Source organism: Procambarus clarkii, chromosome 41 (genome assembly GCF_040958095.1).
Source record: "Procambarus clarkii isolate CNS0578487 chromosome 41, FALCON_Pclarkii_2.0, whole genome shotgun sequence".
In the NCBI taxonomy this organism is placed as follows: Eukaryota; Metazoa; Arthropoda; class Malacostraca; order Decapoda; family Cambaridae; genus Procambarus; species Procambarus clarkii.
The window spans coordinates 15,316,014-15,338,471 of record NC_091190.1 but is presented as its reverse complement, the minus strand read 5'-3'; the positions used below and the strand labels follow the sequence as shown (position 1 = coordinate 15,338,471).

The following is a 22,458-nucleotide window of genomic DNA, read 5'->3' as shown; positions in this document are numbered from 1 at the left end:
TCCCTTACCCTACAGAATCTGATTGTTCTATGCCATGTTCTACCTGTTATTTAGCCTACTTGTCTCACAACTTACCTGCCATCTACTCTACATGCTCCACCTTACCATACACCTTATGTGTCCCAATGCCCAGTTTGACGTATACCCCAACTTCGCCATTGGCAACACACCCTAATTGTCAGAATACCTGCCATACACCCTAATTACCTGCGCCTTACGTGTTGTTCACACTACCTGTCACATTTTATGTCTGTCACACACACACACACACACACACACACACACACACACACACACACACACACACACACACTCTACGTACTTTCTGTGACACTACTTTGATATCTGAGTGTTTAGGGTTGAGGTTGATTGTGGAAGGGGCGAGCCAGTGACGGGGAAGGTGTTGGGAGCGTGTGTTAGAGTCAGACACTAAGGCCAGGCTGAGCAAGGTACAAAACCAGTCACTCCCCTTGAAGATGCTCCTCGGAGAGTCGTTTCTTAAAATATCTTTTTGTCTTAAATTAATGTACCAGTGGAAGCAAACACATTACTGTACCACAGTGGAGGTAAACATTATAGTCTCCAAATCGATTGACTTCTTCAATATGTTACTTATATATATATATATATATATATATATATATATATATATATATATATATATATATATATATATATTATTGTTTATTTTTTGCGGAAAATGTGGAAATCTACACTGAAAATGGGTTAGCCAGATAGCTTAAACAGTATAATATGCCTGCAGTAATTAGTGCAATCTCTCACAAAGCCTCAAAAGGCGAGCAAGTAAATTATTACTGCAGTGTGTCAGTGATAGGGGGGGGGGAAGAGGGGAGGGGGGGTGGAAAGGGGGTGGCGACACATATCAGAAGCACATGTGGTGTCCTCGATTATGTTGGGGCATCCCCATACCCCGGGGCCTGGGTTGGTGTCATGGGCAGACTCGTCACTGCCCTGCCATGCCCGCCACCAACCAAACATTTCACACAACATTTTATCCCCCTGTGTCGGGGATACCATTTGTGGTGTAGCGCCTGGAATACAAGTAGCAGTAAACATATACACACACAAATCACTCACAAGATGAGTGGCGCTGCCCGATAAACTCGCCCCTCGGGGCAAAATTTATATACACACACACACACACACACAGTCATGAAGTACTGTATACCGCGCGCTGACGCTTGTGTGAAGGGAGTAAAGATAGCTGAGTTGTATGCTGAGTGGGCGGCCCATGCAGGTCACCAGCTGGTTGGTGCTGGCCCAGCACAGTAAGGAGGGGAGGGGGGGGGAGGCGGGGGAAGGAAGTCGTCGTGGAGAGAGAGAGATCAGGGGGTCGCGGGGGGGGGGGGGTGAAGATGTAGGTGAGTAGTATCAAGGGTATACCAGTGTCCGTTGAAGCTTGTGGTGAGAAGGGAGGTGGTGCCTTAGACCGATAACTTGTGCCAGAAACCGCTTCACTTGATTGTGGGTGCCAGTGTTGGTGGAAGTGTACCAGTGTTGTGTCTCAGCTAGTCCCTCGAGAGCTTAGTAGAGTGCTACAACCAGCTGCGGCCACAACGCCAGGAATGACGAGTTTGGGAGCGACAGCTGCCACAAGGTGAGTACAGGCACTTGTAGCGGCGCTGAGACATCTGTCGGGAGATGGCCACGAGCCGGGTGAAGAGAAATGCATCCAGCCTCAGAAATGGCTCGCTAAGCCCACCTGGGAAGTGAGACGTGTGGTGGAACATGTAGACGGTAGTACACAGAGCGTCCTGGCCGGCGTCTAGGACACCTTGTCTCACCTGCTCGACCACACCGTCGCCAGGCTACGAGGTGACGACGGTGTGGTCGCCAGGCTACGAGATGGCGACGGTGTGGTCGCCAGGCTACGAGATGGCGACGGTGTGGTCGCCAGGCTACGAGATGGCGACGGTGTGGTCGCCAGGCTACGAGATGGCGACGGTGTGGTCGCCAGGCTACGAGATGGCGACGGTGTGACCACCAGGCTACAAGATAGCGACGGTGTGACCACCAGGCTATGAGGTGGCGACGGTGTGACCACCAGGCTATGAGGTGGCGACGGTGTGACCACCAGGCTATGAGGTGGCGACGGTGTGACCACAGGGCTACAGCGGTGACTGCCTGACCCATTCAGCATCTGGGCCAACCACAAGCCGGCCAAACCTCTCTCTCTCCTCTTGTTGTAAATTGTTTTAAGTAACTTCTAAACAGTTAAAAAAAAACGCTCTCCATTTCTTGGCGGCTTTGAAGCGTTTGTTTGAAAGCGTCCCCAAGATGAATGCTGGTACCGGCGACGTTTATAGCGATATATGAATGATGAATGAGGGAAGCCTCGTGAGATGTTCTGCTAGTGGAGTGTCTGTGAGTGTGTCTGGCCCAGTACTGTGTGGTGGGCTACTGTGGTACTGTGCTCGCCTACTGTGGGGGGGGGGGCTCACAGACACACACACATACTCGTGGCTCTAGTGTGCCCCTCGCTGCTACAGCCACACTCCCTGGCACTCTCGCTGCGGTGGCACTGGTGGCACCGGGACGTGAGAACCATGGGCCATGAGATACTCTGCCTGCGTCTGTGTTTCTCTGTGAATACCCTACTAATACATGCGTCATGTATTAGTAGCATATTAATACTAATATCCTACTATTACATGTGGCATGTATTAGGAGGATATTCTATTAGTAGGATGTATTAGTGACAAGATCCACTACATATTGTCATGTGTAGTGGATCTTGTCTTGCCAGGACCGGCGAGTGAACATGACCGTCAACCAGTCTGTAATGAACATGACGGTCAACCAGCTATAGTGAACATGACCGTCAACCAGTCTGTAGTGAACATGACGGTCAACCAGCTATAGTGAACATGACCGTCAACCAGCCTGTAGTGAACATGACCGTCAACCAGCCTGTAGTGAACATGACAGTCAACCAGCCTGTAGTGAACACGGCAGTCAACCAGCTATAGTGAGCATAACAGTCAACCAGCTAGAGTGAACATGACAGTCAACCAGCCTGTAGTGAACATGACAGTCAACCAGCTTGTAGTGAACATGACAGTCAACCAGCTAAAGTGAACATGACCGTCAACCAGCCTGTAGTGAACATGACCGTCAACCAGTCTGTAGTGAACATGACCGTCAACCAGTCTGTAGTGAACATGACCGTCAACCAGTCTGTAGTGAACATGACCGTCAACCAGTCTGTAGTGAACATGACAGTCAACCAGCTTGTAGTGAACATGACAGTCAACTAGTCTGTAGTGAACATGACCGTCAACCAGCCTGTAGTGAACATGACAGTCAACCAGCCTGTAGTGAACATGACAGTCAACCAGCCTGTAGTGAACATGACCGTCAACCAGCCTGTAGTTAATAAACATGACAGTCAACCAGCCTGTAGTGAACTGGGTGCTTGCAGGTGGGGTTGCAAGCACCCAGCTGGAGACACGACAGGTGTGGGAGCTGCGATAGCCGGCCCGTGACAGGTGTCAATAATTGATAACGTGTTGAGCACGTGGGTCCGTAGCGTGTAGAGGAGGAGTCCCCCGTGCTCCCAAGTACCGGGCCACACATAATGTTGGCCTGTTGATGATTACACGTACTATACGCACGGGGAGGAGGAGGCGGGGAGCGTGGGGGATCGAGTCCGGTCACGCTCACACCACTGGCGTTGTCATCGGGATGGGGGGGGGGGGGGGGGTGTAACAGGTGTGTAGGAAAGGGTAAATTGGGGAAATAGGGAATATAATATTTGCTACGACACCTGGCGGTTTGTCCGCCATGCTGATATGAATTATTATTAGTATTAATTATTTTTTTTAATTATTATTATTATTATTATTATTATTATTATTATTATTATTATTATTATTTCAATGTTCCCGGTATATATGTTTTTCAAACTGTCATCCAAACACGGTTTAGGTAGTACAGTTGGGACCGTTCACGACTCATAATAGGAAACCCTGTGGGGTTCGAATCCCGAGACGGAAATGGTTGGGCCACGTTTCCCCCCTTCACCTAATCCATCTGTTCACCTAGCAGTGAATGCCTACCTCAGGAGTACGTCAGCTTGTAGCGGCACTGTATCCTGTGGAGTCAGTAGTAACACCTTAAGACCTAGATATGAGTTTAATATATCCAAAAACGTTGACGTTTTGTGGTGTCCCGAGTACCGCCGGGTACATCCCCCTCCTGGAGGGGGGGGGTGTAAATGCCTTCGTAATACACACACAACAATGACAGTTCCACAACAATAACAACAGCCATAAAATCCATGTGGTTGTCTGAAGTGAGAGAAGAATGGGAACCACACACACAGTAGGGAGGGCAGCCAGGGGCGTCACTCAGGATAGGGAGGGCAGCCAGGGGCGTCACTCAGGATAGGGAGGGCTGTCAAGGGCGTCACTCAGGATAGGGAGGGCTGTCAGGGGCGTCACTCAGGATAGGGAGGGCTGTCAGGGGCGTCACTCAGGATAGGAAGGGCAGCTAGTGGCGTCACTCAGGATAGGGAAGGCAGCCAGGGGCGTCACTCAGGATAGGGAGGGCTGTCAGGGGCGTCACTCAGGATAGGGAGGGCAGCTAGTGGCGTCACTCAGGATAGGGAGGGGAGCCAGTGGCGTCACTCAGGATAGGGAAGGCAGCCAGGAGCGTCACTCAGGATAGGGAAGGCAGCCAGGAGCGTCACTCAGGATAGGGAAGGCAGCCAGGAGCGTCACTCAGGATAGGGAGGGCAGCCAGGAGCGTCACTCAGGATAGGGAAGGCAGCCAGGGGCGTCACTCAGGATAGGGAAGGCAGCCAAGGGGCGTCACTCAGGATAGGGAAGGCAGCCAGGAGCGTCACTCAGGATAGGGAAGGCAGCCAGGAGCGTCACTCAGGATAGGGAAGGCAGCCAGGAGCGTCACTCAGGATAGGGAGGGCAGCCAGGAGCGTCACTCAGGATAGGGAAGGCAGCCAGGAGCGTCACTCAGGATAGGGAAGGCAGCCAGGAGCGTCACTCAGGATAGGGAGGGCAGCCAGGAGCGTCACTCAGGATAGGGAAGGCAGCCAGGGGCGTCACTCAGGATAGGGAAGGCAGCCAGGGGCGTCACTCAGGATAGGGAAGGCAGCCAGGAGCGTCACTCAGGATAGGGAAGGCAGCCAGGGGCGTCACTCAGGATAGGGAAGGCAGCCAGGAGCGTCACTCAGGATAGGGAGGGCAGCCAGGAGCGTCACTCAGGATAGGGAAGGCAGCCAGGAGCGTCACTCAGGATAGGGAAGGCAGCCAGGGGCGTCACTCAGGATAGGGAAGGCAGCCAGGGGCGTCACTCAGGATAGGGAAGGCAGCCAGGAGCGTCACTCAGGATAGGGAAGGCAGCCAGGAGCGTCACTCAGGATAGGGAGGGCAGCCAGGAGCGTCACTCAGGATAGGGAAGGCAGCCAGGGGCGTCACTCAGGATAGGGAAGGCAGCCAGGGGCGTCACTCAGGATAGGGAAGGCAGCCAGGGGCGTCACTCAGAATAGGGAGGGCTGTCAGCCACGTTATTGTGACTCCTCGCCTGCGTAGGTATTAGGAGACCTTGCACTCGGTGTGACCTTGCTCCTGTGCTGGTCAAGCAATCCCTTTTAAGCGTAATTTGTTACGTCATATTTTTGTTATCATTTGTTAATATAGCATTATTTCGTAAAGGTTAAATAATGAAGAAAATTAGGTATATTGTTCTTATTGTTTTGTTTACATTATGTTGGTGTAAATGTCATGGAAACTCATCGTAACTTTGACCTTTCTACTGGAAAGGTGAAGGTCTTGGTAATACACACACATGTATCACAGGAGGTAAAGGTCTTCCTAATACACACACATGTATCACAGGGGGTAAAGGTCTTCCTAATACACACACATGTATCACAGGGGGTAAAGGTCTTCCTAATACACACACATGTATCACAGGAGGTAAAGGTCTTCCTAATACACACACATGTATCACAGGAGGGTAAAGGTCTTGGTAATACACACACATGTATCACAGGAGGTAAAGGTCTTCCTAATACACACACACATGTATCACAGGATGAAAGCAGAATAATAATATCAAATCTCCTGTGGGTAGGGGCCCTCCACAGTCTCCAGTGGGTAGGGGCCCTCCACAGTCTCCAGTGGGTAGGGGCCCTCCACAGTCTCCAGTGGGTAGAGCCCTCCACAGTCTCCGGTGGGTAGGGGCCTCCACAGTCTCCGGTGGGTAGGGGCCTCTACAGTCTCCGGTGGGTAGGGGCCCTCCACAGTCTCCAGTGGGTAGGGCCCTCCACAGTCTCCAGTGGGTAGGGGCCCTCCACAGTCTCCAGTGGGTAGGGGCCCTCCACAGTCTCCAGTGGGTAGGGGCCCTCCACAGTCTCCGGTGGGTAGGGGCCCTCCACAGTCTCCAGTGGGTAGGGGCCCTCCACAGTCTCCAGTGGGTAGGGGCCCTCCACAGTCTCCAGTGGGTAGGGGCCTCTACAGTCTCCGGTGGGTAGGGGCCCTCCACAGTCTCCAGTGGGTAGGGGCCCTCCACAGTCTCCAGTGGGTAGGGGCCCTCCACAGTCTCCAGTGGGTAGGGGCCCTCCACAGTCTCCAGTGGGTAGGGGCCCTCCACAGTCTCCAGTGGGTAGGGGCCCTCCACAGTCTCCAGTGGGTAGAGCCCTCCACAGTCTCCGGTGGGTAGGGGCCTCCACAGTCTCCGGTGGGTAGGGGCCTCTACAGTCTCCGGTGGGTAGGGCCCTCCACAGTCTCCAGTGGGTAGGGGCCCTCCACAGTCTCCAGTGGGTAGGGGCCCTCCACAGTCTCCAGTGGGTAGGGACCCTCCACAGTCTCCAATGGGTAGGGGCCCTCCACAGTCTCCAGTGGGTAGGGCCCTCCACAGTCTCCAGTCTCCAGTGGGTAGGGGCCCTCCACAGTCTCCAATGGGTAGGGGCCCTCCACAGTCTCCAGTGAGTAGGGCCCTCCACAGTCTCCAGTGGGTAGGGGCCCTCCACAGTCTCCAGTGGGTAGGGCCCTCCACAGTCACCGGTGGGTAGGGGGCCCTCCACAGTCTGGAACACAACCTCGCTCCACCATTTTCGACAGTGATCTCCATTGAACTGATTTCATTTTATTTAAAATTTCCCATGAAAACCTCGCTTGAGTTACCGCCTTTGCTCTCACTGACGACTCGGACAGTAGTTAATCGTGAAGCCTCTCTTCTGGCCAAAGGATAGCAGACAGACTAAGACAAGCCTTATGGGCGCTTCTTAACTACAGAGACCTAGCCAATTTGGATGACTCTTCTCGTTGGGAAATCTAGTTAAAATTATGAAAGCTAACTCATAGAGTAGATGAATATTGTGTTTATACGACGGCATTGACCTCGATCTGGATCAAATATTTATGTCAATGAGTTCTACCAAAACAGGAACACGTGGTGTCCACGTTATCGGAGCCTCAGAGACTATCCTGACTGTTATCTTTGTGTCCCAACTATGTATAGCTCTTGTAGACAATTGTCGCCGTGCTGGAGCATTAAATGAGATAATGTAAGGGTTGTTTATTATTAGAGGTAGAGGTGTGTGGTAGACACTGTTGTTTGTGGCTGGTGGTGTGGTCGACACTGTTGTTTGTGGCTGGTGGTGTGGTCGACACTGTTGTTTGTGGCTGGTGGTGGTGTGGTCGACACTGTTGCTTGTGGCTGGTGGTGGTGTGGTCGACACTGTTGTTTGTGGCTGGTGGTGTGGTCGACACTGTTGTTTGTGGCTGGTGGTGGTGTGGTCGACACTGTTGCTTGTGGCTGGTGGTGGTGTGGTCGACACTGTTGTTTGTGGCTGGTGGTGGTGTGGTCGACACTGTTGCTTGTAGCTGGTGGTGGTGTGGTCGACACTGTTGTTTGTGGCTGGTGGTGTGGTCGACACTGTTGTTTGTGGCTGGTGGTGTGGTCGACACTGTTGTTTGTGGCTGGTGGTGGTGTGGTCGACACTTGTTTGTGGCTGGTAGTGTGGTCGACACTGTTGTTTGTGGCTGGTGGTGTGGTCGACACTGTTGTTTGTGGCTGGTGGTGTGGTCGACACTGTTGCTTGTGGCTGGTGGTGTGGTCGACACTGTTGTTTGTGGCTGGTGGTGTGGTCGACACTGTTGTTTGTGGCTGGTGGTGTGGTCGACACTGTTGTTTGTGGCTGGTGGTGTGGTCGACACTGTTGTTTGTGGCTGGTGGTGTGGTCGACACTGTTGTTTGTGGCTGGTGGTGGTGTGGTCGACACTGTTGTTTGTGGCTGGTGGTGTGGTAGACACTGTTGTTTGTGGCTGGTGGTGGTGGTCGACACTGTTGTTTGTGGCTGGTGGTGGTGTGGTCGACACTGTTGTTTGTGGCAGGTAGTGGTGTGGTCGACACTGTTGTTTGTGGCTGGTGGTGGTGTGGTCGACACTGTTGTTTGTGGCTCGTGGTGTGGTCGACACTGTTGTTTGTGGCTGGTGGTGTGGTCGACACTGTTGTTTGTGGCTGGTGGTGTGGTCGACACTGTTGTTTGTGGCTGGTGGTGTGGTCGACATTGTTGTTTGTGGCTGGTGGTGTGGTCGACATTGTTGTTTGTGGCTGGTGGTGGTGTGGTCGACATTGTTGCATGTGGCTGGTGGTGGTGTGGTCGACACTGTTGTTTGTGGCTGGTGGTGGTGTGGTCGACACTGTTGCTTGTGGTTTGTTTGAGACGCCCTTGCCGCTATCTGTTAGGACTGATGAAGAGGCTAGTTCAACAGGCTAGTTCAACAGGCTTTAATCTGCCTTGTGAAAGACTACAGCCTGTTGGGCCCCTGTTGTACCGTTGAGTGAATGAGTGAACACACACCTATTTAGAAAGAAAATGAAACTATGAGGAGAAAGTGCTAAGCCAAAATGACTATATATATATATATATCAGGTGGTAGGTATACCAAGACAGTGGGGGGGGAGGGTAGGAGTAATGGTACCCCCCTAACACTTAGATCATCCAAGGCGGGTTGGGGCTCGAACGGCGACCAGCTGGATGCTATGTCGACCAGTCTGAGTGGTACGGATGTGTAGATGGTTGACCTGAAAAGCTAGAAATGTAACGCGGATGACCATCATGCAGGTTTATATTTGTCTATAACCTCCTGGCTGACGGATGGATGACAGCCGTCAGTCAGTCAGACACACACACACACACACACACACACACACACACACACACACACACACACACACACACACACACACACACACACACACACGCGCGCGTCATGGTCGTTACTTAACTCGCCAACCATATATAGATAGTTTGATCACCATGCGTCGACCTGCTTCATTACCCATACGTCGACCGTCGACCTGATTCATTACCCATACGTCGACCGTCGACCTGATTCATTACCCATACGTCGACCGTCGACCTAATTCATTACCCATGCGTCGACCTAATTCCTCACATAACTTGATCACTTTATTAAAAGTAATCCAAAGTAATTCTTCATCTCTATACAGTGAAGTATTCCAGGGGAGAAGTGTCATTAATAGTAATATAGATATTAAACAGGAAAGTTCATTGTTTTAACAAGAGCGCGAGGCTAAACTATCTTGCAGAAAGTCCATTCGTCAAGTCCAACTCCCTGTGAAATGTGTGTGTGTGTGTGTGTGTGTGTGTGTGTGTGTGTGTGTGACCAAGTGCATAATAACACGTCTTTCCCTTCCCCCCTCCCCCCAGTCCGCCCCCCCTCCCCCCCCTTCCCCCCCCCAGTCCGCCCCCTTTCCCCCCCACCCACACCTCCCCCCCCCCACGGCATCATTAACGTCCAAGGTATATATCCAACACATGTGGCGGAGGCTGCAAGAGCCACAGTTGTACCTCACGGTTAAAGGTCCAGACAGAACATATAATGACACTCTTGCACATATTAAAAGACTGTTAAATAACATACACATAATATGTCAGTAACCTACACATAATAATATGTGAATATCATACCCATAATTATATGTAAATCACAAGAGGTATATATGTAATAATTAAGTAGGCCAGCGTACATAATGCACACACACACACACACACACACATATATATATATATATATATATATATATATATATATATATATATATATATATATATATATATATATATATATATATATAGTAGCGGCAGCAGAAGGGAAGGGAAATATCCGGAAAAAGCGTAAAGCCATTACGACTATATAGCACTGGGAAGGGGGGGGTCAGGATAAGGATTTTGGAATGGGACGGTGAGGGAAGGAATGGTGCCCAACCACTTGGACGGTCGGGGGGGGGGACAATAGGAGCAACAACAACAACAACAACAGGAACATTAGCAACAACATTTGCAGAGAAGAAACTGCAGCGTTACAACTCCAGAAGGAACAATATAATGACAACTGTAACAACAACAGTAGGGGGCAGTAACAGTAGCAGCAGGAACAATATTTATAATAAGAACAGTAGCAGAAATATTATTTGTAACAGCAGCAAAAGCAGTAACAACTACACTAGAAGCAGTAACAACTACACTAGAAGCAGTAACAACTACACTAGAAGCAGTAACAACTACACTAGAAGTAGTAACAACTGTTGTAGAAGCAGTAACAACTACACTAGAAGCAGTAACAACAACACTAGAAGCAGTAACAACTGTTGTAGAAGCAGTAACAACTGTTGTAGAAGCAGTAACAACTACACTAGAAGCAGTAACAACTGTTGTAGAAGCAGTAACAACTACACTAGAAGCAGTAACAACTGCAGTAGCAGCAGTAGCAGCAGAGGTAGGCGCAAGAGGCGCTGTGACAGCACGAGCGGTGGTAACAGCAGCAGCAGCAGCAGCAGCAGGTACAAGGACAAGAGGCGCCGCTGTAACAGCACGAGCAGTGGTAACAGCAGCAGCAGCAGCAGGTACAAGGACAAGAGGCGCCGCTGTAACAAGGACAGAAAGAAGAGTGACAATAGCAGGGGCGGGGGCCAGCACAGGAGCAGGAGGGACACCTGGCACAGTGTCACCACCCCAACCAGTGACCTACTTGGCTCCCACCACCACCACCATTACAACCACAACCTACAGTACCTCCTCCTCCTTCCGTCGCTTGCGGTAATGACACAAGTCAGTTGAACAAATCCACAAGGGCCGTGACGAGGATTCGAACCTGCGTCCGGGAGTCAGTACTGCCATACGGGTGATTATAAACGGTATGTGAGCAGAGGACAGTGATGGTGGGGGGAGGTGGGGCTGATCTGATGGGGGGGGGGGGGGGTTAGAGGGGCGGGGGACTTGAACAGGTGGAGACGCACGTGGCTATTCTCCCTCCCCTCACCCCCCTACCCGTCCTCGTCGCCCCCGCCCACCGGAATCGGACCAAGCCGCGCCCCCCCGGGCTAACTCACAGGGACTTTAGAATTACCAGTGAGTGGAAGAAAGCAGGAGCTCTCACAGAAGGAAGTTCTGCCTCACTCTCTCCTTGTTAACATCTTACAAATTTGGTTAATATATATATATATATATATATATATATATATATATATATATAATATATATATATATATATATATATATATATATATATAATTTCAGAAATGAGGTTTTTCCTCTTGGCAGTTTCAATCTTATTAAAACCAGTATGACAGGAGAAAAGATATATATCGTGTTCAATTTATTAAAAAAATACCGTTTCGGAGTACCAAACTCCATCATCATTGCTAAAAAGATAATATTTACAACGCTAGTTTAGCTAAACAAAGTTAAATATGTCAATGAAATATATATTCACTAACATTAATATTCAAATAAGTTAAGAGAACACTATATACAATTAAGACAAAATTATATACACAAAACAAAAGTAACAGAATGACTCGACACATACTTAAGAGAAGATAACAATTAACGGATAAACAACTGTGTCGACGATTCGGAGCTGTTCAACTCAGGTTTCATTTTAAAACTTGAGAATTGTGCAGCCCGTCCTCCAAACAAAGATCCAAAAGTGATTCCATGCACCCACCAAACCCCCTGTTTATGAATGAAAAGCGGTTTACACACGACTCACAACTGCTGACGTTCGAACATATCCGGAACAAGTGCTTCACTGACGAATTTTGTTCGAATCACAACGCTATAAATGCTTCACCCACGTACTACAAATACAAATAATCGCCAACAGAACCTAAACACCTGACCTAACCTAACCTAACCTATACCTATATATGCACAATATGCTAATAAATTATAATATTAATTTATACTTGCGAAAATTCCCGTTTTGAATGAACAGCATGTTAAAATTTATGAATGCGTCTGTGGGGTCGACCGCTGGATGTAATGGACTTGAGTCGAGGACGGGAATTGTGAGAACCTCAATAGTATGTTTAATTGTGTTAGTTAACAATCTCCTCGGTATTCTATAGAAATATCTTGCTATGAAACGCATTAGAAATTAAATAATTCATGCACAAACTTAGCCTCAATATCAAATAATTTATAATCTGAACAATGGTTGAAGGATCCATTTATTGCAGTTTTAATTGTATTCAGAGTGCATAATTTTGGATAAAAAGTAAAGGTACTAGTATTAGTAACTAATGTATCTAGACAATAAATGTTAGAGTTATTCTCGATTTCGTAAGTAAATGTTAAGTTTGAATGTTTAGAATTCAAATACGTAACAAATCTACCATTCACTTGGGTTCGTAACATTTTCCGTAACATGTGAACCCATCGTTAAAAATGAGGAAATTGTCATCAACTTCCTTATTTTCCTCATCAACGTGGAATGAGAAAGAGAGAGAGAGACAGAGAGGAGGGGGGGGTAGGTGGGTAAGGGAATGATTAAGGTAAGATATTAATGGGTACTTGGAGAGGAACATTTGCCCCAGGAAGTATCAGGGTGGGTAATAACGTGAGAATAGAGCCAGTCATGCCTGGCATACGTGGCCCTCTTACAGGCACTCGCTTTAAAATTTGGAGTTTTCAGTGCCTCCGAAACCCTTCCTGAAATGTGAGTGTAGTAGTAGTAGTAATAGTAGGGTTCAAAAAGCGGCCCCGTGTGTGAGGTGTGTGACGTCACAGTGACGTAATCGTGTTGACTCTTTGGGGATAATTTTGGATAATATTGAGTACAAGTATGATATTTGAGGTTGTACAAGCAAGCGGGTGTGTGGGTCAGTCAGTCTCCCGTGTTCTACTACCCGATACTTCACCGTCATCCTAGGATATTTGAGTCGGCTTCCTGTAAAACATGTCGGAAATCAAGTTATGAAAGCGAGAGTGACAACCTATCGACATTTTTCTTTCGTAATGTTGGCTCCAGGAGACATATTGATCGTCGATCCCAATCTGGCGAGGAGTTGTTGAAGTATTTCCTGGCGGCGCCGAACGAGGTTTTTATGCCACCTTCCAGAATCACGTTAAAGTTTCCAGAACACCTGACAAGACTTCCATTGGTTTAATGTTTCCAAATCTTGTCTCGGACATCGATATCGTTATCTTGCGCTCTGTTTCTTCTCTAGCTGTCAGTCTTATGGGACATTATTGTAAACAACAGGTTTTAACGCTTTTTTGACCATGTCGTAGCTCAGTCGATTAAGGCAGCGTCTGGGATGCTCTCGGACGCAGGTTCGAATCCTCGTCACGGCCCTTGTGGATTTGTTGATTTAAACAGAAGGAGTTTTATGCCAGGGGGACAAACTTACTAAAAAGTGAAATTAGAGGTAATTTTAGAAGCAATCTTAAAGCAATCTTTAGAAGCAATCTTAATTTTAAAGCAATGTTAAAACCATATCTTCAGTGGTATTCTGCTCAAGCTGGATTTCTAAAACTTATAATGAAGTTGACCTACATTTTCTTTTAGACAAGATAGGTCGTCTGGGGCTTTTAATGTGTCTTTGAGGTCCTGCGGAAACTTCTTCCAAAACCTGCAGCATAAATTAAGTGCCAAGAATGTGAATAAGATCTTATCACCATTTCCGCCAGAGTCTGAGACATTTCTACCAAGGTCCTGAAGATGTCTCCAGATGACACTGAATGAGATCTTGATGTACCAACACACAGGTGTTACATGTGTGCTCATCAACGTCACGTCACTTAAGATACCTGTTTCTTAATGAACAAATCTTAACATTTGGCTACAACATGTTAATAGTAACATGTTAAGATAACAAATCTTAACATCCTGGGGCCAGATTCACGAAAGCACTTACGCAAGCACTTACGAACGTGTACATCTTTCCTCAATCTTTGACGGCTTTGGTTACATTTATTAAACAGTTTACAAGCATGAAAATTTCTCAATCAACTGTTGTTATTGTTATAAACAGCCTCCTGGTGCTTCCGAGCTCATTAACTGTTTAATAATTATAAACAAAGCCGCCAAAGATTGAGAAAAGATGTACAGGCTCGTAAGTGCTTGCGTAACTGCTTCGTGAATCTGGTCCCAGGCTACCAGGATCTAAAACAAGTACATGGGAACTCGGTGAGAGACACGAGGGGTGACAGACTTGAGCCATGAGTGGGACTCGGTGCTTGGTGGTGAGAGTAATTACTGCGTCATGGTGGTGGTCGCGGCTGACTAATGACCGCACGAGTCACTTGCAACAAAAATAATCAATTTTGTGTTTCTTAACCGTCACGTTTGAATAGTTGGAGCGACTGAGAAGTCATGTTGTTAAGCGACAGCGCCTGAGGCACTCAGGTACCTACCTATTGTACGCAGTGGTTGTCTCCTTCTCACTGCCACGGATACGCAACATGTAGGCAACATCTTAGCAACATCTTGGCAACATTCATGGTTGAGACGCAGCTCAGATGAGGCGTGGCGCGTCAAGCTCTTGAAGTGATCGAGTACTGTAAGCCAGTGAATTACTAAGCATTACACTTCTTGTTCGTCCTGAAATACTTCGTATGTGCACAAATATTTTAACTTCTCACGTCACCTTCTTTCGAGTATAACATTCACGTGGGAAAGCTTCAGTTAACCAGACTTCTTAATACATTTCAGAAGAGAGACATTCCTGTATTCACTTAGTCGTGCTTGCGGGGGGTTGAGCTCTGCTCTTCCGGCCCGCCTCTCAACTGTCAATCAACTGTTTCTAACTACTACTACTATTTTTTCTGTCATCCGTTCCTCGTGACCTCACTTCTAATGTTGCATCATGAACGTCTCGCTGCAATGTTGCACATTGTTCTCTCGTCTACCACTCAATACATGTCTTAGGAACTTGCGAATTGCGTAATTCCATCCCGAATATTGCCATATAATACTTGCTATGCATCATCTAGTACATATTGGGTTCATTGTTACAGATCTATAGAACATTCTATCTTAATTGATTCATTAGAAACTCACTTTGCTGAACTGATGGCTACAGAGTGTCTTTCCTGATACCTGTCAGGAAATAATGAATAAGTACCAACATCAACCACCACTACTACGCACCAACTCTAACCACCAGCACCACCACTCACACCATCAACCACCACCACCACCACTCACACCATCAACCACCAGCACCACCACTCACACCATCAACCACCACCACCACCACTCACACCATCAACCACCACCACCACTCACACCATCAACCACCAGCACCACCACTCACACCATCAACCACCACCACCACCACTCACACCATCAACCACCACCACCACTCACACCATCAACCACCACCACCACTCACACCATCAACCACCACCACCACCACTCACACCATCAACCACCACCACCACACACACCACCACCATCAACCACCACCACTCACACCATCAACCACCACCACCACACACACCACCACCTACCACTACCGTTTAATGAAGAAACACACCGGTGGTTTTAATCAGTGGAGGGACAGTGTAGGTTAGTGGGGCAGGCAAAATGGCAGGGGCTACAAGACATTGCTAAGAGAATGTCTGTGGACCTGAGGTGTTGCCTGTTCCACCACCGGCCCACCACCGGCCCACCACCGGCCCACTTCCGGTCCTCGCAAACTGCGCCAATTGTTCAAAGTTGTTCAGATTTATAGTGCTGATGGATCACGTATGGTGAGGCTGCATTTAACCATTACCTTACTTTACAGTGGCCTTGTGTTGAGGCAGTGTTGCAGGGTCGTATATAACCACTACTGCAATAATGGATGCACGAATAGCAGTGAACGAAATATTTGAATCCAATGTTGTAACCGTTTCGGCATTTAGGGGAAAGTGTTGCAACTGCTAAAGTATTTTACGGTAATATTGCAATGACTGCAGTGTTTATCAGCAATCTTGCAACAACTACAGGACGCAGTTAATTTAGTATTTAAACAAAGCGTTGCAACTATTGCAATATGTTGCGACTTATGCAGGGATCAGCTCTAGGTCATAAAAATGATTTAACCTTTACCAAAACATCGGTCAAGACACGCGCCGGGGTGTAGCGGACCTGGAGGGGTGCCAGGGCTCGGCCTCACCAGCACACATACATCAGCACATTGAACTGTAAAAATGGTATTCACAATAGCAGCTGGAGGCGAGACATGTGCGGTTCCTGGATCATATAATCTTGAGAGCAGAGAATGATCGTCTTGGTGTCACCATCCCGAGTGAGTTGGACGTCATCCAGAGAAGATTGTAATTTGGGTAGGCCGGCGAGGCAGCGGGGTGCCAAGGTCAGGAGTCTGTGATTTTTGGCCCATCGTCTACGGCTCCGGTGTGTTCAGTTCTGATCCGGTCATGAGGCATCAGGTGCCAGATTCACGGAGCAGTTACGCAAGTACTTACGAACGTGTAAATCTTTCATCAATCTTTGACAGCTTTGGTTATCCAACAGTTTACAAGCATGAAAACTTCCCAATCAACAATTGTTATTGTTATAAACAGCCGCCTGGTGCTTCAGAGCTCATTAACTGTTTAATAATTGTAAACACAGCCGCCAAAGATTGAGAAAAGATGAATAGGTTCGTAAGTGCTTGTGTAACTGCTTCGTGAATCTGGTCCCAGGTGCCTCTCCAACGTTAGCACCTTCACGTAGCGAATCTTCTATTAATGTGCTATATATGCTCAGGGTCGGGTTCATTTATCTAGGGCTGGGCTTGTTGCCATTGCCAAGTCGTTGCAATCTGTGGTTGGAGGGGTTGGAGGGCTATCCTCGATGCCATTTATAATTATCACTTCAAGTAAATTTTCCGCATTTGACGTTAAACTAATTTGACGATAGTGTGTTTTTAGTGATTATTAAATTATTATTTCTGGCGATTATTATATTCTAGCTTCTAGTGTTTCTATCGCTATTAAAATGTCGGGATTATTTTCACAATGTTTGCCAATTGTGGCACAGTGTCCAACGATAATAGTTTATGGAATATACTTGACAAGGGTTGACTTAGTTCCTCTTCACGCTCTTTTAATACCCTGGCGAATACCTCGTCGTCGTCGGGTTTTGGGAGAATTGTTGCTCTCTAGTTATCCTTATTTGCTCTCTAGTTATCCTTATTTGCGTGCTACTTTTATTTTGTAAATTCTTCACTAGTAGTTATTAGTTTACTTACTAGCTTTCCCTAGCAATTATTAGTATATAGTTTATCACCAGTGTATGAATTTGATCAACTTCAGCCGTACTGACAGTCTTTTCTCTTGCATAATTTATCTTTGTTATGTCGAACTTGATTTTCTTATCTTACGTAGTCTCTTATTTACAAAAACTCCTCTGTCTCAGAATTTACTGTCACAGTCCTACCTGTGAGGATTGACATCGAATGTACACACAATCATAATTCTTACGTAGACGATGGGTGAAAGGCGACTAACAGAGGTCTTGTAGGAAGTCGCAGCCACATCCGAGGAACAGCTCCTACTTTTTCCCAGTTGCATCGTGATTATATGCTGCAGTTCTATGCTGCGCGCCTGCCGGAAGCTGGTTATGATGAGGTAGTCAAACTTGAGCCCAAGTTGCTAGTTATATACAACATTAACTGGATATGTACTTTGAATTGTGTGGTTCCTGTTCAGCCTTTGTGACTGGCATTTCTCATGCCAGCCTCCACGCTCTCCTTTTTTTTTCTTCGTAGTTTATACCGGCTGTTTGTGGAGTCACCCATCCAGTTGCTGGTCAGACCCAACACTCCATTCCTTGGCTTATACCGTGAGACCCTCCACACCGGCTTGGGGTCAGGCTTCTCTAGTCAGGGGAGGGTATTTGCCTGATCGCAAGCCCACACAATCCAGTTGGTCCGGTAACTTCTGCAGGAACTTTTGGGGGATGTTCACAGCAACTCACTATTTCTTTCATGCCTTAGATTTGTAATATAGCTTAATGCTGTTATTGCTCGTGGGTGTAGGCAAAGGTGTCCTGCTGCCCTGGTGGGTGTAGGCAAAGGTGTCCTGCTGCCCTGGTGGGTGTAGGCAAAGGTGTCCTGCTGCCCTGGTGGGTGTAGGCAAGGGTGTCCAGCTGCCCTGGTGGGTGTAGGCAAGCGTGTCCTGCTGCCCTGGTGGGTGTAGGCAAGGGTGTCCTGCTGCCCTAGTGGGTGTAGGCAAGGGTGTCCTGCTGCCCTGGTGGGTGTAGGCAAGGGTGTCCTGTTGCCCTGGTGGGTGTAGGCAAGGGTGTCCTGCTGCCCTGGTGGGTGTAGGCAAGGGTGTCCAGCTGCCCTGGTGGGTGTAGGCAAGCGTGTCCTGCTGCCCTGGTGGGTGTAGGCAAGGGTGTCCTGCTGCCCTAGTGGGTGTAGGCAAGGGTGTCCTGCTGCCCTGGTGGGTGTAGGCAAGCGTGTCCTGCTGCCCTGGTGGGTGTAGGCAAAGGTGTCCTGCTGCCCTAGTGGGTGTAGGCAAGGGTGTCCTGCTGCCCTGGTGGGTGTAGGCAAGGGTGTCCTGCTGCCCTGGTGGGTGTAGGCAAAGGTGTCCTGCTGCCCTAGCGGGTGTAGGCAAGGGTGTCCTGCTGCCCTGGTGGGTGTAGGCAAGGGTGTCCTGCTGCCCTGGTGGGTGTAGGCAAGGGTGTCCTGCTGCCCTGGTGGGTGTAGGCAAAGGTGTCCTGCTGCCCTAGCGGGTGTAGGCAAGCGTGTCCTGCTGCCCTGGTGGGTGTAGGCAAAGGTGTCCTGCTGCCCTAGTGGGTGTAGGCAAGGGTGTCCTGCTGCCCTGCTGGGTGTAGGCAAGAGGCATATATGGACGGGTCAACACACAAGACAGATTTCCTGCACCTTTTGCGATATATTTACCTCACTTCTCCAGAGCTGTCCGAGTCTTACGGCCGGAAAGAGATCAAGCTTTTGTTTTCCCAGGGTCAACGTGGTGTTTGCTCTAACTTACTGCTCCAGAGAAACGTGTTTACCCCGCACTTCCACACCCGGGCTCTACAGACTCTGGGACCCCAGGCTCTATCCTGCCTTAGTCTCTATACACTCACAACAAGCGTTTCTGAAGAGCAGGTGTTTCTCCCACGGAGGGATGGGTGTCACTAGGATAGCAAGGCAAGAGGAGTGGCTGCGGCTCGGTCGAGGCTCTGTGTCACTCACCTGCGTGCGAGCAAACATGTGCGATTCATTCATGAACGGAGGCGTACATGTGCACACACACACATGGAAGCGTAAGTCTGTGCCCACTAGGGGAGAGAGAGAGAGAGAGAGAGAGAGAGAGAGAGAGAGAGAGAGAGAGAGAGAGAGAGAGAGAGAGAGAGAGAGAGAGAGAGAGAGAGAGAGAGAGAGAGGAGACAGAGGGAGAGAGAGACGGAAGGGGGAATAGAGGAGAGAGAGGGATGGAAGGAAGGGGAGGGGAGAGTTTTGGGAAGACATGTGTCTTCCCGTCTCTCTGTCTTGCATCACCGTCTCTCCAAGCTACCACTGTCCCTTGCATGTTGCAATACTGTCACTCCATAATACATCCTTGTCGCTCCATGTTGCAACATTATCTCTCCATTAAACACTCTTTGTTTGCAATACTTGATCTACCTGTCGCATCACTCAGTATCTTCCATCTCTTGTAGTTGCAGACGCTTGTCAGCACCCAATCCCTAGTTCTACCTCAGCATGCGTGATGCACCACCATCACCCGTCGACTGACAGGTTCAACACTCATTGCTCCGTAAACTGCATTGTGCAACTGTCCTCTTGTGTACGGCTTATTCCTGCAGTGTTGCGAGTCGCTGTGAGACAGACAATGTGTCCGGGGAGGCAGGGAGAGGAATAATAAAGATGGTGAGGAGGGGAATAAAAGAGTAAGAGTCAAGGGGACGCAGATAAATTCGATATACACCGCTGGTGTCTTGCGTGTATAATAGTTTGAGGAAGAGGGTGGCAGGCGCAGGTCCTGCCTCGCCCTGTGCGCAACCTGCTCGTCACTCTGTTGGTGAAGGACGCGCGTTGGTGCTTGAACCCGGGCGGTGAGGCGGCCTGTTACCGTGTTCAATCACCCCCGGTCTCCTAATGGGCAGGCTGCCCCTACCCGCCCCCACCCCGTGTTCCCGTCTCGTGGGAGGTGGCGCGGAAATATCCGTCATTACGAGGACGCTTGCTATGTCGTTAACATGATGTGGACGCTCCGGTTACGGCAGGATCTGAGACCTCAGTCAGTGTTCTTGCCTCCACCCCCGTCCACTTCAGTGTTCCGTCACCTATCGTGCCCACTAATTCTTCCATTTGCAATTGCAGACCCCCCTTACCTGTCCCCCTACTCCTCCTCCTCCTCCTCCTCCCCCCCACCTTGACGCATGTGTCTGCCTGGTGCAGTGCGTGCGCGCAGGACACGGCAGCTGGCGCATACCGTCGGGGATGTGGGCCAGGCACTGATGAATGTAAACATTGTAGGTCACGGTGAAGGCAGGTATTCGTCACCCAGCTCCTGACACGTCAAAACCGCCGTCACACAGCACCAGGCTGTGTGCTCACCTCTTCTACCTGCCAGAATCGTGCATTAGCTCTTGGACCCCCGCCTTTCTTGCCGCAGGTTGTCTAGTAATGACGCCTGGCCTTATTTCCCCTGTCATGTCTACTTTTAAAATAATGAATGGCGTTGGCTTCTTCAATGTGCTCCTTTAGTTCATTCCATTTTCCCACTACGTTTACGCTAAATGAAAACGTTCTAGCATCTCTATGACTCGTCTCAAGCTTCTATCCATGCCCTCGTGTTCTAGTGGTATTCATTTAAAACTTTTCCTCTTTTTTTCCACTTTTTGTCAGTCTCCGAATGTATTTTATACTTCTCTATCCTGTCTCTCCCTCTCTCTTTTCTTGCGTCGTCAGGTTTAGTGCCTTCAGTCTCTCTTCATATCCCATCCTTCGGAAATCTGAGACGATCCTTGTTGCAAACTAATGAACCCTTTCGAGCTTAGTTGTATTTTTAGGTGGGGGCTCCACGATGGGGCGACGTACTCTAAAACTGATTTGACTTAGGCGTTGAAAAGATATCTAACCACCCTGTCCAACAATCAGGTCCAACCAACATTCACAATCAGGCTCCACCACCACCACTCACCAGTGGGTGTGGGCGTGAGGACCCCCCGCCCACCATGCCCCGGTGAGGCTCCTTGGAGGACCACACAGGGGACCAGTGAGAGTCTCTATTTTAAAACACACACGACCCTTCTGTCGCCCCGTGTTGACACTTGCTGTAAGTGACTCCTTCATTCTTCGTCCGGCCATGTGTCTCCCTCCCCCAGCCCTCCCTACAGTCATGTCTCTCCCTCCCCCAGCCCTCCCTACAGTCATGTCTCTCCCCCCCCCAGCCCTCCCTACAGTCATGTCTCTCCCTCCCCCCAGCCCTCCCTACAGTCATGTCTCTCCCTCCCCCAGCCCTCCCTACAATCATGTCTCTCCCTCCCCCAGCCCTCCCTACAGTCATGTCTCTCCCTCCCCCAGCCCTCCCTACAGTCATGTCTCTCCCTCCCCCAGCCCTCCCTACAGTCATGTCTCTCCCTCCCCCAGCCCTCCCTACAGTCATGTCTCTCCCTCCCCCCAGCCCTCCCTACAGTCATGTCTCTCCCTCCCCCAGCCCTCCCTACAGTCATGTCTCTCCCTCCCCCAGCCCTCCCTACAGTCATGTCTCTCCCTCCCCCCAGCCCTCCCTACAGTCATGTCTCTCCCTCCCCCAGCCCTCCATACAGCCATGTGTCTCCCTCCCCCAGCCCTCCCTACAGTCATGTCTCTCCCTCCCCCAGCCCTCCCTACAGCTGGGTAGTGGAAGACAGGACGAAGCGGGGTTCCACTTATCAAGACTGTGACGGCTACTATTGTATCTCCCTTCCTTCTGGTAACGATGCCTCTCTCCCTCTTCCTTCTGGTAACGATGCCTCTCTCCCTCTTCCTTCTGGTAACGATGCCTCTCTCCCTCTTCCTTCTGATAACGATGCCTCTCTCCCTCTTCCTTCTGGTAACGATGCCTCTCTCCCTCTTCCTTCTGGTAACGATGCCTCTCTCTCCCTCTTCCTTCTGGTAACGATGCCTCTCTCTCCCTCTTCCTTCTGGTAACGATGCCTCCCTCCCTCTTCC

General features: G+C 49.2%; 1 protein-coding gene across 10 annotated transcripts in view; it reads left to right on the top strand.

The window, feature by feature from the left end:
* Positions 1-22,458, top strand: part of Asator (tau-tubulin kinase asator) — a 208,343-nt gene that overhangs the window by 96,022 nt on the left and 89,863 nt on the right. For 3 of the 10 annotated variants that reach the window (XM_069339383.1, XM_069339379.1, XM_069339386.1), the window contains exon 1: positions 1,434-1,618. The exons of 3 other annotated variants lie outside the window; for them this stretch is intronic. In XM_069339383.1, coding sequence (XP_069195484.1) covers positions 1,587-1,618 — 32 coding nt within the window. In that variant the 5' untranslated portion in view covers positions 1,434-1,586. Of the gene's footprint in view, positions 1-1,433; positions 1,619-14,716; positions 14,860-22,458 lie in introns of those variants that run through there. 4 more of the 10 variants (XM_069339378.1, XM_069339381.1, XM_069339382.1 and 1 more) reach the window with 3 other exon arrangements.